The sequence below is a fragment of the Topomyia yanbarensis genome, chromosome 1 (genome assembly GCF_030247195.1).
Source record: "Topomyia yanbarensis strain Yona2022 chromosome 1, ASM3024719v1, whole genome shotgun sequence".
In the NCBI taxonomy this organism is placed as follows: domain Eukaryota; kingdom Metazoa; phylum Arthropoda; class Insecta; order Diptera; family Culicidae; genus Topomyia; species Topomyia yanbarensis.
Window position 1 is genome coordinate 53,414,843 of NC_080670.1, and position 17,440 is coordinate 53,432,282.

At 43.3% G+C, this 17,440-nt stretch overlaps 1 protein-coding gene across 1 annotated transcript in view; it reads right to left on the bottom strand.

The window, feature by feature from the left end:
- LOC131677632 (uncharacterized) overlaps positions 1-17,440 on the bottom strand; it is a 326,970-nt gene that overhangs the window by 134,989 nt on the left and 174,541 nt on the right. Inside the window, exon 3 of the mRNA XM_058957528.1 lies at positions 1,562-1,683. Coding sequence (XP_058813511.1) covers positions 1,562-1,683 — 122 coding nt within the window. The remainder of the gene's footprint in view (positions 1-1,561; positions 1,684-17,440) is intronic.

Sequence of the window (17,440 nt, forward strand, 5' to 3'; positions counted from 1 at the left end):
ATGCCCCCTTCAATAATCTGTTAAAAGTCATTTTTTGTCCTAAACCTAAAATTTCACGGAAAAGTCTCTGATAGCTTAGCTAATATGAGAAAAATAGTAATAAGAATATCGCGCCACCTTTTTTATTTTGACTTAAGTCCGAACTCGTCCCCCTGTGTTATGGTGTTCCAATGAAATTATTGGTAGACGGCGGATAACATTGACATCGTTGGCGTTAATCACTGGGCAGTGGAAGAGATTGAAACTGACTATAAACTGGTCAAAGTACACGGTAGTTGGTTCCGATGTAGGAATCGATGGGATACGGCACAAGGTTGTCAAAGAGTTTATAGTGGGATGTGATAACGATGTTAGCCGCAAGGTAAAAAGGCTAATAGGACTTTCTATGGTTTGCGTTGAGCTGAAACCGAAAGTCTATAGTCGTGCACAAAACTGTACAAATCACTGATACTCCCTGTCGATCTGTTCGGCCATATGGTGTGGACGTTGAAGGAAGTAGACTATTCAATGCTCGGCGGCATAGTAGAAAATAGAGAATGACGCAGCCGTTTGGAGCTGTACCAAAATTACTAACAAGCTGCAATCGGAAGGCGTACAAAAATATGGCAAACTACTGTGGGCTGGACATGTAGCACGAATGGCGCAAGTGAAATGAACTAAAGTTATGCTCAGCTGGCTGTGTGCAATCGAAGAAGATGCGTTTGCGACTAGCGTTCAAGAAAACTGGAGAATGGCGGCTCAAGATTGAATTAATTGGAGATATGAATTACATTCAGTTATGATTCGAAATATTCGGATTGTTCGGCCACGATGATGAAAAATGCTGTTTCAATATCAATTCTGTTTTGTAAATTATGTTGATGATTTGGACATCTTTCCAAATTCGGTTTTACTACAATTAAACACATAGTTAGTGGGACTGGAAATTGCTTCTAAAGAAAGGCAATAAGTTACAGGAAGATTTTCAGAATCCAAGTAAACTCGAGTAAATTCAGAATTAAATTCAGTTAAGTTAAAGTAAGTTAATTTGAGTAAATAATGCACAAATGTGACATTGTTCTGTTAAAAAACAAATCAATATTGTGTTCGCTAGTGCAAAGTAAAGGAAAATACATTTCAGCGAAAAATAAATGGTATTAGTATTGGTTCAAACTTCAAATACCAAACTCTCGATCACCTTGATGCCAAAATGGCATAATATTCTTTTCATAATTATTATGAACGCCTTTAGATGAATGGGATTTCGGCTTTTTTTAAGAACCAATGAGTTTGAATGAAGACTAGTATGCTTTTGGAAAGCTTTTCATTTCAATAAATCTGTCGAAGTACTGCTCATGTAATAAAGAAGGAATCGACTTCAAATAACGACTATTCGAAAGCATAGCATAAGAGTTTAGTTGCTGGGGTTGCTTCAACTCTGAGCAACCAATAACCATATGGAGGCCGACATGTGCACCTACAAAGTGACGGCTTAATTGTTCTTCTTCTAGCCCGTACCGAAATTTTGGCCTCAACTTTTGACAGGTAGACATACAGTTTTCGGGATTATCTTTGAACTCACCTTAGGATGTTTGGATGCGAAAGTTTATTCAGCAGCTGTACCTCACGCAGCATATTTGGCCGATTGGCTCGAAGTTGGTTCATCTTGAGCACCATCACGTCACCGGTCGTACGATGCGTCACCTGGAAATAGAATACAAAACAAAATGGTCATGTATTTAACACCATACAAAAACACTGTTCGTTGATTCGGGAAAACTTGCTGTCGTAAGTTTCCGAGCAATGGTGATAGGATCTACTTTAAACTTTAAAAAAAAACTTTCAAAACTGATAACGCGGAGGAAATAAACGCATCATTCATGAGTAGCTATAAAAACTGTGAATCTAGTGTACTACCCTGGAAAAATCGGAATCAAATAAGTAGGGAACTGACACAAGAGGGAAAGGAATGGCAGCATGTATCTGGTTGTTATGAACTATCTCGGATCTGTGCGGCGAACGTGTTGAACACCTGGAACGATCGCAATAAGAAAACTCGCAGATTTTCGCGATAAACAGCTGAGCATCGGAAAAAGTGAAATTTAATTTTAAGCAAACCCCACCACATGCGCGACTCCATTGTAGTAAAGCAGTGCAAATCACTGCTGGGACTGCGACCCGTCCAATGTACATGCAGTTAAACACATCTTAATTGTTGCCTAATTTCTCTGCGCACTCTTCCAACCGAGATTTCCATCTTGTAAAACATGCATCAAGACATGTGTGTTGTAGCTTGGTCACTGCTCCGAACTCCAAGGTGGGACTAGACATGATGTGCAAAACACTACACAATGCAGTTAGCAGCCACACATTTTTTCGGTGTCGAAGAAAGTCGGAACGCAGCGGGAAAACTGCTGGCAAAAAAGCAAAATGGAAAATTAAAATTTACTCCATCATAATACACACACGCTTGGCGGTTTAGTATCGCCATAATTGCAACCTATTCAAATTTTAATAGGAGAAATGATGTCTGGCGGATGGCGCTAGCACAGTAACTGTCAGCATCCAATTAATTAAAACTCGGTTGCTTGTGTAATTGGATGCCGCGCACTTGGTAGACATATTTCGAACTACTCTCGGGTATTTCTTTTTTAAATCTTCGCACGAACAAAACAAAAATACGCCAAATGATCATCATTTATTGCGCTCTATTATTCGATCAATTTCACAACAGCCAGTAGCAGTGGCTTTCCATTCGCACGCCAAGCCACAAAGAGCTATTGAACAGCCCTCGCGAGTCTACGGTGTCAGCGTTTCTGCTCCTGATCGGACAGAGTACCATCCGATCAAAGCTTCCCTTACGCGAGGATCTTCCAAGTTTTTATTTACAAATGCTTACATAACTAAGGCAATCGCGTTGACTGACCGATGATGCGAAATTTGAATTTTCGTTCAACTCTTCAAGTTGCGGCTGATGACCGACCGGCGGCCATTTGGGCATTTTAACTCAGTTTGAATTACAATGGCGTTTAATCCCAGCTGGTGTTGATTTTTGTCCGGTTACGAAATGTTGTGTTTATTTCTGTCGATTGATATGGTAGTAAGCGTTGGTGGTGCTGAACTTGCGTGAATCATTTTCCGTTTTTTTCTCAGTGTCAAAATACTCCGATTCGAGTAAACGAATTGCAAATTTTAATAAGATTTACAGGCAACTCACAAAATAATATACGTTTTAAATAATCGAAAAATCACCCTTCATGAAAGATAAAAATCCGAATGTTATTGCCGAAAACTATCCTTGGCGCACTGCTTTCCGCTCCTTCTGTTAATTTGCTTTCTCGGTGGTGAGCAATGGTCTGGTTTACCCTCTGCTGCTTGCTGTCTACCGCATGGTCTATGGTAGAACATAACTCATCATCATGTTTTACCGTCGACGCCGGCAAGTTATGTTCTACCATAGACGTTATGTTCTACCATAGACCATGCGGTAGACTCGGGTGCAACGCCCAACTCCTACTCTGCAGAAGGTAAAGAATTCTTCACATTTCCTTTCGATCATGCCCATATGAGCCTGCCTAGTTCTAGTTTTCCGTTCTAAGTTCATAACTAATTCGCTCTAGAATACCTATCCGTCTTTCAATTTCATTGCTTTCGTTTCTCTTTGTCTCAAATTTGCCGAAAAGAGCCAACAAAATCGATACAATTCTCTCTTAAGTAGAAATACACATCCACCAGCCAACTATGGAGGCATACAAACCAGTTAAAATGAGCTGTGTCAGTCGAAGGCCACAGTCTCAGAACCAGCCCGCTCCACCAACTATTGAGAATATTTAAATTTTATGACACAAGAGCATAACTCTTTACGGACCCAATTTAATCAATAGATCATCTTTTTTTTTTAAATGGTAATTTATTCATGAAACACCAGCCAACATTCCACTCTGATCCTACTATACTATTTTTTACTGTACATCTAAATTTATATGTATTATTCGCTAATTGACACTGTACAAATAAAGCAGAAATATAGACTGTTCAGTAGTTTCTTACTATAACCCCGCTAAAGGGAACTTGGACCAACTGCGCCTTCATCGATGTGATATGTTATACATTACGCAATATGATTTGATGACGTGTATAATGCAGAAAAAGGACTGTCAGCCAATTAGTATGCTATCAACGCCAGGTCTCATATCGCATTCGTAATACATAAGCAGCTCTCTTGTCTCCAAGTAATTGGATATAAATTAAAAATACCTTAACTTCTGCATAGCGCTAGTACAGTGGTTTCGGAAGAAACTAGATCTTATTGTGTAAAGATTAAGGTCGATTCAAATATTATTGAAAAGAAATTATCAATGGAATGTTATACAACAGAGTTTTTTTCGGTTGTGTTAACAAATGATATGCGCCAAAGTCTACCTGAAAACTTAAATTGCAACTTCGCTATTTTGGCGAAGCGATTTTGGGACGACGACTCTCAACAAGGAAAGGCTCTAGCATTTATCGATATAAAATCTTGAGCAAATTTCAAAAGTCTGCTCATGCTAAAAATAAGCATAAATCTTATTTTTTTCTAGAAAGTTGTCCTACTGGAGCTGCAGAGCTAGGGTCTCGGAAGGGTTCCCCGTCAGAATCACTCCCTACAATTGCAGGTGGAACGGGAAATGCCACCCACTAAAACACTGCTTAAGGCCAAATTCAATTAAAATTCATCGTACAGTTCAGATATGTGCGGGCATATGAATTTCATGATCGCGTATACCATCGCGAAAGGTTCGAGCGCTAGTACGTCAACGTGCTCGATCGCGTGCGCGTTTGTATGTCGCGTGTGCTAGCGTGTATAGTGATTTTATTACAGTATGTCCATTCGTATATTCGCATGTTTTTGGATGATGGCGCACGGACCGTGATTCTGAACTCGATTTTCGGTGTACGGTTCAGATGCTAGAAGAGAGTGTGTTCATATTACTAGAGTCACGATGGAACGTATTGTCTAGTGGATATGAGCGACATTTTTTATTGGTCCAACTGAAGGCATGGGCCTAGGCTGCTAGGACCGAGAGTGATCGCGCGAATACGGGCGTTTGTAGGTTCATTCTTGGCATCTTGTTTCAAAATTTAGAAGTGTTAAAACGTTTACTTAGTCATCGGGGCGTTATCCCGTTCGTTTGTATGTTAACGTGTGTGTTGCGTATGGTAGCGTGTACTGTATGTAACTTAGCGTGCATAAATTTGATTCTATGCACGCAAAGTTACACGTGCAAAAAAACCATTTTATAACCGTGTGGCCATTTGCGCGTGTATTCTTGATGATCGCCTGCGGACCTTGAATCTGATATGTACTTAATTTTCAGTGCACGGCTTCGATGCTAGTAAGTTTCCCCATATCTAGTGGATATGAGAGGTATTTTTTTGTCCGTCTGAAGCCATGTAAATAGTCTGCTGAGACCGAATGTAGAGATTTCCGATGGATTCTAGCATGAACATGGGCAATTGTAGGTTCCCGCTTAAGAGCGCGTTTATGAGTTTATTAGTGCTAAAACTTTCACTTAATCATCGGGGTGTTCTCATGTGTGCGACATTGCGGGCTTTGGTGTGCGTAGATGATCGCGAAGGTCTTAAGCGTTTGTATGTTAAAGTGCTGAATGCTAGAAGATAGTGAGATTCCGTATATTACTAGTGTTCCCGGTCATGCCGCCCTGAGACGCGTTGTTTAGAGGATATGAGCGTAATTTTTTGACTGGTTCAACTGAAGTCATAGACCTATGCTACTAGGGCCGACGATAGGGTTTTTTTTTCGAGAGTTGTCCTACTAGAGCTGTAGAGCTAGGTTCTCGGAAGGGCTCCCCGTCAGAATCACATACTACAATTTCCAGACGAGACAGGCAATGTCGCCCAAAAAAACACTGCATTAGGCCAATTGTAGTGGGCCGTGATTCTGAATGTGATATTCATTGTACGGTTCAGGTATGTGCGGGCGTAGGGACTCGCGATCGCGAAGGGCTCGAACATTTGTACGTTAACGTGCTCGATCGCGTGTGCGTTTGTATGTCGCGTGCGCGTTTGTATGTCGCGTGTGCTAACGTGTATGAACTTCGCGTGTATAAATTCTATTTTATAACCGTGTGCCTTTCGCATATTCGCGTGTGTTCTAGAATGATCGCGCGCGGACCGTGAATCTGATACTTAATTTTTGATTTTTGGTGTACGGTTCAGATTCCAGAAGAAAGTGGGTTCTTACATATCATTAGAATTCCCATTCATGTCGCCGTAGAACGCGTGGTCTAGTGGATATGAGCTTTATTTTTTTTTTGATTGGTCCAACTGAATGTATGGACCTAAATTGCTAGAATGAAGGCTAAAGATTTCCGGACGTGACCGATTCATGATCGCGCGCGTTTGCGGGTTCGCGTTTGAGACCGCGTTTGTAACGTCGTAAGTACTAAAACGTTCACACAATTACCGGAGTGTTATCAAGTTTACGCGATCTCGGGCATAGGTGTGCGTAGATGATCGCGAAGGGCTTAAGCGTTCATATGATGACGTGTTTGTCGCGTGTGCTCGCATGTATGTGACTTCGCGTGTATAAATTCGATTTTGAAACCCTGAGGCGCTTCATATATTCGCGGACCGTCATTCTGATCTTTAGTTTTCGGTGTACGGATCACATTCTGACAGAGAGAGAGAGAGTTACCCCATATCACTAGAGTTTCCGGTCATGTCGCCATGGAACGTTTTGTCTAGTGGATATGGGAGTTATTTTTCAATTTTATTATTTTTTTTATTAATTAACAAGGACCTAGATTGTTTGTACCGAGGATAGAGTCTTCCGGACGATCCCGATTCATGATGGCGCGAGCGCGGGAGTTTGTAGGTTGACGCTTGAGATCGTGTTGGTAAGTTTATGAGTGCTGAGATTTTCACCTTATCACCGGGGTGTAATCATGTTTGCGAGTTCGTAGGTTGCTTGGAAAATCGCGAGGGGCTCTAACGTTTGTGCGCTGACGTGATTTTGTAACGTGTGTTCTTGAATGGTCGCGCGAACCGTGAGTCTGATATTAAATTTTCAGTGCGCGGTTAGAATTCTGGCAGAGAGTGGGATCGTTTATATCGATAGGGTTCCGGGTCATGCCGCCATGAGACGTGTTGTCTAATAGCGTATTTTCTTAATTGGTCCAGCTGAAGGCATGGACCTAGGCTTCTAGGATCAAGGGTAGACTTTCGGACGTGACCGAGTCGTAATCGTGTGCACGATGGCATTTTTGTAGGTTCCCGCTGAGACCGCGTTTGAGAATGTGTGAGTGTGAAGACGTTCACTATCACCATCTTTGTTGACCCAGCTGAAGACGGGTGTAGAATGGCAGTATAGGACTCGAAAAGAAGAAATAAAAGACAATATATGAGAGAGGTAATAGATTAGATAGGTACAAGATACAGCTGAAGTTATGATCATCACATGAGACATACATTAGTACTTCAAACACTACTAATACTTGAATAGCCAATCACCACACATAGCACATCCTTTCTCAATTATCTATTTGTTAGTGGTTGATTGTTGGTTATGAGCTGGTAAATAGAGGAAAGGTATAGAACAGATAAAAGGCTCATATCAGCCCTCCCGGCCTCCTCGACACACCACTATCGAGGCGTATTGTAATCAACATCTTGAAGCGGGCTTCTTATATAAATCAAATCCTCAGTAGTCATAATGTTTGGTGGATTATTAACATGAGAACTAATTAACCTCTAGGAGTAGAACTTGGTGCAAATAAAAACTAAAAAGAGCGAAGGTCTATTGTGGCTTGATGATGTTTACAATACCGTCAATCCCATCAACCTGCGAGAAGGACTAGGGCCGACGATAGAGTTATACATTTAATATTAACGATATCTGCCGAAGATCAAATAATAAAAAAAAACAAGGATCACGTTTCCACATTTTTAATACATAATTTGACGAGTTTATAAGATTAAGGCATACGCCTTAACCCTTTGGGACGCGATTTTTTCATTAATACTGTTCCCAATATGGCGACTGTGCATGGTTAAATTTCATGTTTTTATATTGGCCTAAAACGTCCTACAAGGGGGTTTTCGGGGTCGCTGATTTTGACGTCGAAAATGTAAAATTTAAAATGGAGGATCCAATATGGTGACTGTGCTTGGGTCATTTTTTTTATATTAGCCTCAAAATGACGGATCCAATATGGTGACTGTGCTTGGCTCAATATTTTCTTTTATATTGGCCTAAAACGTCTAACAAGTGGGTTTTCGGGGTCGCTGATTCTGATTCTGACGCCGAAAATGTAAAATTTAAAATGGAGGATCCAATATGGCGACTGTGCTTGGGTCAATTTTTTTTATATTAGCCTAAAAAATCTTACAAGGGGTCTTTCGGGGTCGCTGATTCTGATTCTGACGTCGAACATGTAAAATTCAAAATGGCGAATCCAATATGTCGACTGTACGACCCAACCCTCGTGCATCGAGTTTTATACTGTCTGTAACAAAATTTGCCAATTTCGTAAAAAATGGTTGCCATTTTGTAGGCGTCATTTTGAATTTTCGAATTCTTCCATCAGAATCATTATCAGCGACCCCAAAAACACGGTCATCTGATGTTTTTAGCAATTCTTGTCCACTGAATCTAGAATGTCTCAGTACAAAGTACCGTTTATTGTCCTGTGGCGCTATGCGTTATGGTACCGAATCACCAAAAATAATCCTTCGTCAGCGTTAGTTATTGCGCTTAACTACATTCACTCTCATGCTCGCCAAACCGCTACAAAACAGGAATGTTCGTTTTAGCCCACGAATCAGCAACTGATTAAAAAAGAAACAATAGATCGAGCAACTAACGAAACAATTAGCCTTTAAATCGACTATCTTTATTTCAGAGCGAGGACATGCCCTCCATGATGATCACATGAACACTTGCGCGGTGTGCCTTCTCGGTATTTCCGACGCGTTTAATTGGCTTTTTAATGGGCGAGGGTGTCACCAGAAATGTACTATCGAAATATGCAAATTAGCATGATCTCTTCGGTGTAACTACTATATGTGTACATGTACATGGAAATTTACCTCCATTGTTTGCTTCCAGTGCTATCAGTAATGACATCACGAATGCTGACGCTGCCGTGGTCGTGTGGTTCACTAATTGGTTCACGACATTCGACAGCTTCGAGAGCAATCACGAGCTCTGGGTTGGGATCAGAACTTTCCGAACGACTTGAAGAGCTCCTTTTCCATTTCCGTATATAAGCGATCGAAAGGTCCCTGTCATGATGTGGAACCGGTAATAGACATCGTCGTAAAAAACATCTGCTTAATTCGTCACAGCTTAGCGCTGCCGTCTGTGGAGACTTAAATCTAACATTTAAAAGCGCAATAACGTACGTAATGACAAATAAGTTGCATTCAGCAATGAAGTAATATATTTGATACTTTAAACTATTAATATCTCAAAGTACGTTTTTATTCATATCTAAGCAAAGTCAAAACAATTTTTGATTTAAAATATTTAACATGCAAAAGGCAAAAAATGGCACCTCTAAGCTAACGTATCGTGTCGTATCAAATGAACAGAGGGTGGTGCGAAGGACTGCCGAATTGAAGAATTTTATTTTAAAATAATTACTCTCTGATCCACGTCGTTATTACAAAGATTTAAAACTTACCTTTGGAACAATAAATGCGACAAATTTATGGAATATATTGAACTACAAATCTTGGAGTCAGAAATTAACGATTATCTTCAGAATGAAAACTGTTTTAAAGTTCACAAGCATTAGGCTTCATAGCAGAGGTGAGATGCAGTGAAGCAAACTGACTACCCAAGCGTAAACATTTTACTACCCAACGATTGCCGCACTAATGAAGATGAGTGCTTCGATTAGTGTCACTATTCCTTCCCTATTATGCCAGCTTCATCCATGTTGAGCACGATCAATAATTACGGGTCGGCAGTCTCGAAGCGGCAAATTTCTCCAACTGACGACGGTGGCAAAGTTCAACGCGGCCAAAACAAAGCCCGTGTTCAGAAAGGTGTGTCCATTCCAGCACGTGCAGAGGAAGGCTATTTAATTTATTGCGCATCATTCGCTGAGACAACGAAAAAGAGAAAAAAAACCCTCCAATTTTAAAAAATCTCCCCAAATGCATCTCAGCTGTCAGAGCACGCGTGGGTCTTTCTACTGCTGCCGTATGAGTACAGGTAGGTAGGTGGTGTGGGTGCGCAAGTGTGACGAGGCGTTTGTGTCTGCCCTCTCGAAACCATTTCAACCGATGAAAGCCGGCGATGGAACGTGGTTACCTACCGGCTGTGGCCTGTACAAGACAAATGGCACACGGACTCTAATCTGCGAATGATCTTCTCCTCGCCGTCTTCGGTGAGTACTCTCTTCGACGCGCGCCGGGAGTTCAATAGCGGTTCAGCGCCGACGGGTAAAGATCGTTGCGCAGCATAACCATCGGTAACCCTCTCATCTACGGAAAGTGGAGTGCGCGACTTGAGATACCTCATTCTCCTCCTCCTCCTGAATATCCGCACATATAAGATCTGATCAAGATCATCTTCGATAAGCATATAACCTCTTCTTCTGTTTGAGGCACCACCGTGTCGACATAAATGAGAGTACGACTAAATAGTGCTGTTCAGTGATGGAACACACATAACAAACGAAAATTTGAAAATTAGCCGTTGATACCACAGGTCGGTATCGTTAATTTTTTACTAACGTGGGTAATTATGCAGAAGATGCGTGTAAATTGGAGAAAGGGCTCACATGTGATACTACATACTAAGACGCGTAAAAATGGAAATTCAGTTTCGTTCGAAATAACAGCTGTTGTTATCTTGTTTTCATTATCAGTAAGTGTAAAAGTAGACGAATAGCAAGTCAAATACCTAGGCTGCTCGTGTTTCTGCTTGGCCGTTATCGGCTGGAAGAATCTCTGTTTGTACTACACACCGGCAAAAATCTATTTTTATCCATCTTGCGTGTATCTCCATTACGACCAATTTCCCGTCAATTTAACCAACCGTTTCCCGCGTCCGGTTGGTACTTTTAATAGCAGGCGCGTGTAATTGAATCCGTTCGAATCGGACGTACAACTGATTGGCTGTGTCGGGAAGGTGAAGGCTGCGTTTATTTTCGTTCTTAACCTATGCACTACAGCTAATTTGAAAGCTTGCTATATTTAGAATTGATAATGGAACTAGAATATTTGTTCTTTACTACTTTAGGAGTCAGCATCTCGCGATTCACGCCAGGACAGTCGTTTGTATTTTTGGATATTTGCAAGTGAGACCCTCGCTTTGAATTAGTTATTGAGTCGCAACAAAATACAGAAAAAGTTCCATTTACACAGTCTTTCAATGCAGTGGGAGGCCACGTTTCAAAATTTCGAAAGAAATAGGAGGTATAGTTTTTGAACGTTAGTAACTTTCATTGTACTGAACGCAATTACACATTGTTGGCACCAATCAATCGGAAAAATGTTATATTGAAGTTCGAAGTATGTATGACTGCTATAAACAAGGCAAACACAGATTTTCAGAAAATCTTCGGAAGCAACGCGGAAAACAGAAATTTCCCAGTCTATTTCAACAGAGCCGTCAACATGGAGCACCTAAGAGACCTAATCGAATATTGGGAAGTTATCTAAGACCCGCTTCATTCGAATTTTACAAGTCAAATGAGAAGCATGTTGATGCGCACTCAGACAGAAGGATAAGAATGCTTACTGCTTTGCTTTGTCACCCATATTTTATTGCACACGTTATTGCTGTTAATCAGCGTTAGTCTGCATTATGACGGATCGCTTTCTCGAATCAACTTGATTTGCATTCTGAATCCTACTGACTACTGCACAACTGAGCGGATGTAAACAATATACTCTAAAGAGAAACTGGGCAAAATTTGGTCAATTTCAGTCAAGTATGAAAAAAGTAAAACAAGTTTGAAAATGTCACAATAGTTAGCGACTCACCCTTTATATGAGTTTGTTTTATTAGAAACGAACACTGAAGGCATAGCTGCTAAGACGGACGAGATCGATTCAGGATCGCGTAGCAAAGGGCGTTGATATAATCGTACTTGAGACCGCATTTATAAATTTGTAAGTGCTAACATATTGACTTGATCATCGGAGCGTGTGTATGTCGCACGCGTAACCAAATTTGTATTATCGCGAAGGTCACAAGCGTTTCTAAGTGCACGTCAGTCATCATCCGAAATATTTTTTGAAATTCGAAAAGTTTGAATATGTTCAACAAAAATGCGCCAAATACTTTAAATGAAATTCTGCAAAAGATTGCAAAAGATATCTTCTGAGAATATTTACTTGTAGTGGAAATTGGCGACAGACCTCGGCACCTACCGGTTGGCTCATTGTCGACGCTAGGTCTACCACCAAAGACTACATCGAGTAGATCGCGGCGAATCGGGGGACTAAATGGCTCTTGGTATCGTGTCAAAACTGGGAACTAATCGGTTCACGAAACGTACATCGGTGCCGAAAGAATTTCCGCCACATTCTGTAGTCCTTAACTGACGGCCAACATGGACTGGAGAGTGTGCGAGAAGCATCCCCATAGCGACCACCAGGCGGTTCACTACCGCATCGGCCAACGGAACCCTGCTACTGCACGGAGAAGGACGACCGGCAAGCTAAAGTGGAAGACGAAAGCCTTCAACCTCTTTCTTAATGCAATTCAGAACGTTGATGCGGCTGATCTAACAAAAAGGATTGTGGTGGCTTGTGACGTTATAAAGTCACGAAAACCGGAGCTATGCAGTAGACGGCGTCCATCTTCCTGGTTAAACTAGTCGCTCAGTACGCTACACACTGCATACCTCAGAGCTAGAAGGCAGACTCAGAGAGCAAAATCGAAGAGTGAGAGAAGAGCACAAGGCGATGTTTCGGGAAGCTAGGGCCTCTTTAAAACGGGAGATCAAGCTTGGTAAGCCAGTTTGCCATAAGGAGCTGTGCTGAGAAGTACGTCAAATCGTGGGAGCGCGTACCGAGTTGTGATGGCGACTATGAGGGCACATCCACGCTAGTTGATATGTGCCATGGTAAGCAAAAGATAATCGTTGAGGTTATCTTCCCGAACCATGATCCAACAACCTGGTCACCGACACCGTACGGCGAGGAAGAAGGAGCAAACAAGAACGATTAGCAAGTGACTAACGACAAGCTTACAGAAGCGTCGAGCTTGAGCTTGTGCGACCACCCCTGGCTGCTACACCGTTATCGATCTGGACTAGCAGAAGTTGCACAGGGAATAACTAGATTAATTATGCTTGGGAGTAGCAAAAAATCTTTCAATGTGCAACTCCTGATAATCCTAAAATGTTTATTGATCAATACCGGCGTCGGCCCGGCCCGAACGTAGATCGCGGTAGGAAAGGGAAGGTATGGTTAGTCCGATATTTGGTTTTGCTAGATGCCGTATATACTACTGCGCACTCCACAACTAATACGGGAAGAGGATATTTGTTAGTAAGTATAGAAGTTGGATTCTACTTCTTCATTATCGACGCCAGAGAGGTGACTCCACTATCTGGACTAGATATCGATCCATCAACTATGGACCGGGGACCAACGGTTTTACTTCCATTCCGAAGGAAGACGTGACCACAGTTTTTTTCTCCTCAGAAAAATCTCAACAACCTCGGCTGGAATTGAGCCCAGGCCAAATGGAATGAGTGGCGGTCATGCTTACCACTCAATCACCGGCGCCGTCCTAACGACGAGCTTACAGAAGCGTCGATGTGATTAAAATCAAAGAAAACCCCCGGTTCAGATGAAATACCAAACGTGGCGCTGAAAGCTGCGATCCTGGCATATCCGGACATGTTCAGAGTGGTGCTGCAGATGTCTCTAGATGAAGGCAATTTCCCCGAAATGTGGAAGGTCCAGAAGCTGGTGTTGCTGCCAAAGCCAGGGAAGTCACCGGGCGATCCAGCCTCGTATAGGCTTATATGTCTGTCTGGAAAGAATTATCCTTAACAGCCTGCCGAAACGCACAGAGGGTGAGCGCGTTATTCGGATTCCGCAAAGAAGTATCGACATTAGAGGTAATTCGGACAATGCTCGCGTATGCTGAGAAGACATCTAAAAAGAAGCTAAGAGGAGATCGATACTGCGCTGAAGTTGCGATAGAAGCCATCGCCGCAGCACTGAACAGAATGACCATGCCAGATCCTGAAGAACTTCTTTCAGAGTATAGTGCTGCGGTAGGAGACGAACGAATGGCAGAAGTCAATACGCGGGCGGTAGCTCACCACAAGATGAAGGTGTTGTGAAGTGGATGCAGACGTCGGAGGGCACGTGATTGCATCGAAGCGTGGACTGAAGCAATTGGGAGTGATAATCGACGACCGGTTGAGCTTTAACAACCCCATCGACGACGCCTGCGAAAAGTCAGCGAAGGCAACAAACGCAATAACCAAGATCATTTCAGACGTCGGCGGCCCGAGAAGCTGCACGAGATGTCTGCTATCTAGTGTTTCGTCATCGATACTGCGATATGATGTTCCTCCCTGGGGTGCAGCGTTCAAAAGCAAACGGAATCGCGAAAAGCTAAACTGGACGTTTCGGCTGATGGCCGTGCGAGTCGCGAGCGCGTACAGAACAATATCATCGGAGGCAGTATGCCTTATCGCCTGGATGCTTGCCATCTGCATCATCCTGGGGGAGGATATCGAGTGCTGTAATCGAAGGAACACCAGAAACGGAAGGAAGATGGTGAGAATCGGTTCGATGGCGACGTGGTAAAAGGAATGGGATAATCCGGAGAAAGGACGGTGGACCCACCGGCTAATCCCGAACCTGTGGACGTGAGTCAATAGAAAGCACGGAGAGGTGAACTTCCACCTGACACCGCTCCTGTCGGGCCACGGCTGCTTCTGGAAGTGTCTTTATTGGCTCGGACACACAACGTTACTATTGTTCCCGGAATGTGAGAACGTCTAGGAGGACGTGCAGGAAGCTACTTGAAACGGGAGCACCGGACATCAACCCGGATAGTGTCGCCTACAAAATGACAAGCGACGTGAACACGTGGAACGCGGTGAACAGTGACCAGTATTTAGATCAATTGTGGTAGAGTGGTTGCATGATCGATCATGATCGCCTTACAGCAGAAATGGCGTGATGAACAGCGTGCAACGGTTTTGGAAAAGTAATTACCACCAGGAAACACTCCGCAGATATAGGCTAGATTCCCCACCGACTAATAGTCATGTAGATAGCGACAGACCACCGATTATGAGTATTCGGGACGCCACGCTCCATCCGGATCCACCGAGCTGACCAGGGCAACAAGCCGAGTGTCTCGGTTTCGGGAGATCTTCACTCGCCGTGGAAGTCTCTGTCGGAATAGGCCATCGATTGGGACTAGACCGATCGGTTCGCGTTGAAGTCGGGAGCTCAACGAGGAAGTGAGGCTGAACGGTACAAGAGAGCCGAAGGGCTCAGTAAATCTCTACCGCCCCGAGCAGCCACGGACAACACACAGCAAGGAACGCTGCACCTGTGAGGAATGCTGTTACTAGGAAACGCCATTCGCTCACCCTCACGGGAACAAAGAGGCACAGGATCAAGTGGAGACGATAGAACGTCGGAGAAATTATGTCGTCATTTGCCTGCGATGATTGCATGCTGGGAGCTCATTAGCTGACAGAGAAACTTGACACACTAGTACAGCGATTGAGTCTTATCAAAAAGGCTAAGGCGTTACACTGACTCTACGAAAGGGAAGAAAAAAATCGGATGTTCAGTGACAACGAGCAAGCGTTCTATGACCAAGCCACGAGAAGCCTGATTTTCAGCGAAGGTCTACCGAATATCGGCGATGTCACTAGCTTTTGGGCCAGTATTTGGGAGGCCTCCGTATAACATCGCGAAGTGCAACCGTGGCTAAGGCGCAAGGGGGAACGGACAGAACTTGACGAAATGTTCGCAGTCTCCGTCGAGCCCAATGATGTACGCGAGACTACGCGGTACCTTTGGAATTGGGCGGCACCTGAACCAGACGGTGTCCAAAACTTTTGGTACAATACGTTGACCGTTGTACATCCCACGAGGGCTGTCTATTTCAACAGGGTGTTACGCGTGCCACGATCATTACCGGATTTCATCACCCGTGGCACCACAATTCTCCTCCCCAATGATAGCAACACGTCCAACCTATCAAAGTACAGACCAATTATCTGTTTAGCAAGTCTGCACAAGACCATGAGCACCTTCATCGACACATACGTATGGACCCAATGTGAGCAGAATAGCATCCTGACAGAGGAGCAGAAGAGATACAAGAAAAATACACATGATTGCAAAGAACAAGTCATCATCGATGCAGTCATTGTTGAACAAGCAGTGTATAACCAACGGAACCTTAGTATGGCCTATATCTGTTACAAGAAGTCATATGACTCCATACTATACTCGTTCCTCATCAAGGTTTTGAAGATGTGTGAAGTTGACCCCGTAGTCGTGATGTTCCTGCGGCAAGTAGGGAAGATGTATTGCAGTCTAGAACGCCCCGCATTTTGAGGGGGTTTATTCCAAGGCGATTCCTTCATCCTGCTTTGGTTTAGTTTGATGATGAACCCCCATCAGTAGGACACTCAATCGAAACGGGCATGGCTATCAGATAAGGTATAAGGAAGGCCTCATCCTTCTACATGGACGATCTTAAGATCTATGCTGATTCGACGGAACGACTGGGCGTAGTCATTAAACTTGTCGAAAAAATTAGTGGCGACAGCGGCATGGGTTTAGCCTAGAGAAATGCCGATGTGTTCAGCTACTATCAGGGCGATTGAACGACACTTGGTTACGAGATCGACGAAGGTGAAAAGATTCGGGACATGATTCATGGTTAATCGTATAAGTATTTCAGATTTCGATAGCTCCACGGGATTTGCCACACCGACATCAAGCTCGAGCTCCAAGATAAGTTCTAGAGTCGAGTGAACTATGTCTTGAAGTATTTCCTGAACGCGGGGAATACGGTCAGAGCAATAACTTTGAAGAAAGTGCCAACCGACATGGAGTATATCAAGAAGTGTGTGTGGACCGCAACTATACCGCACTTCACCTAGCGCAAGCAAACAAAAACCTTTACTGTTATCTGCAGATTGTGGAGGAGAAGATTGCAGAGAGAAAACAGAAAACTGTGCACGGTGCCCACCCCACCCAGTTGGAGCACCCGTACGTCGACATGTCTGCAGCGAATCTATGGCTCAAGCGAGCGAGCCATCCAGGAAAGGGTAATACCGACGAGGAGTTGCAGGAGATATGTTTGGCACCAAGACGTCGAGGGTATATGCCGGGAGTGTCATTCGCCGCACGAGACCATCGACCACATTATGGCAGGTTGCCTTGTACTAGCCAACCCAGCCTACACCGAGCGCCACAACAGTGTTGCTAAAATTTTGCA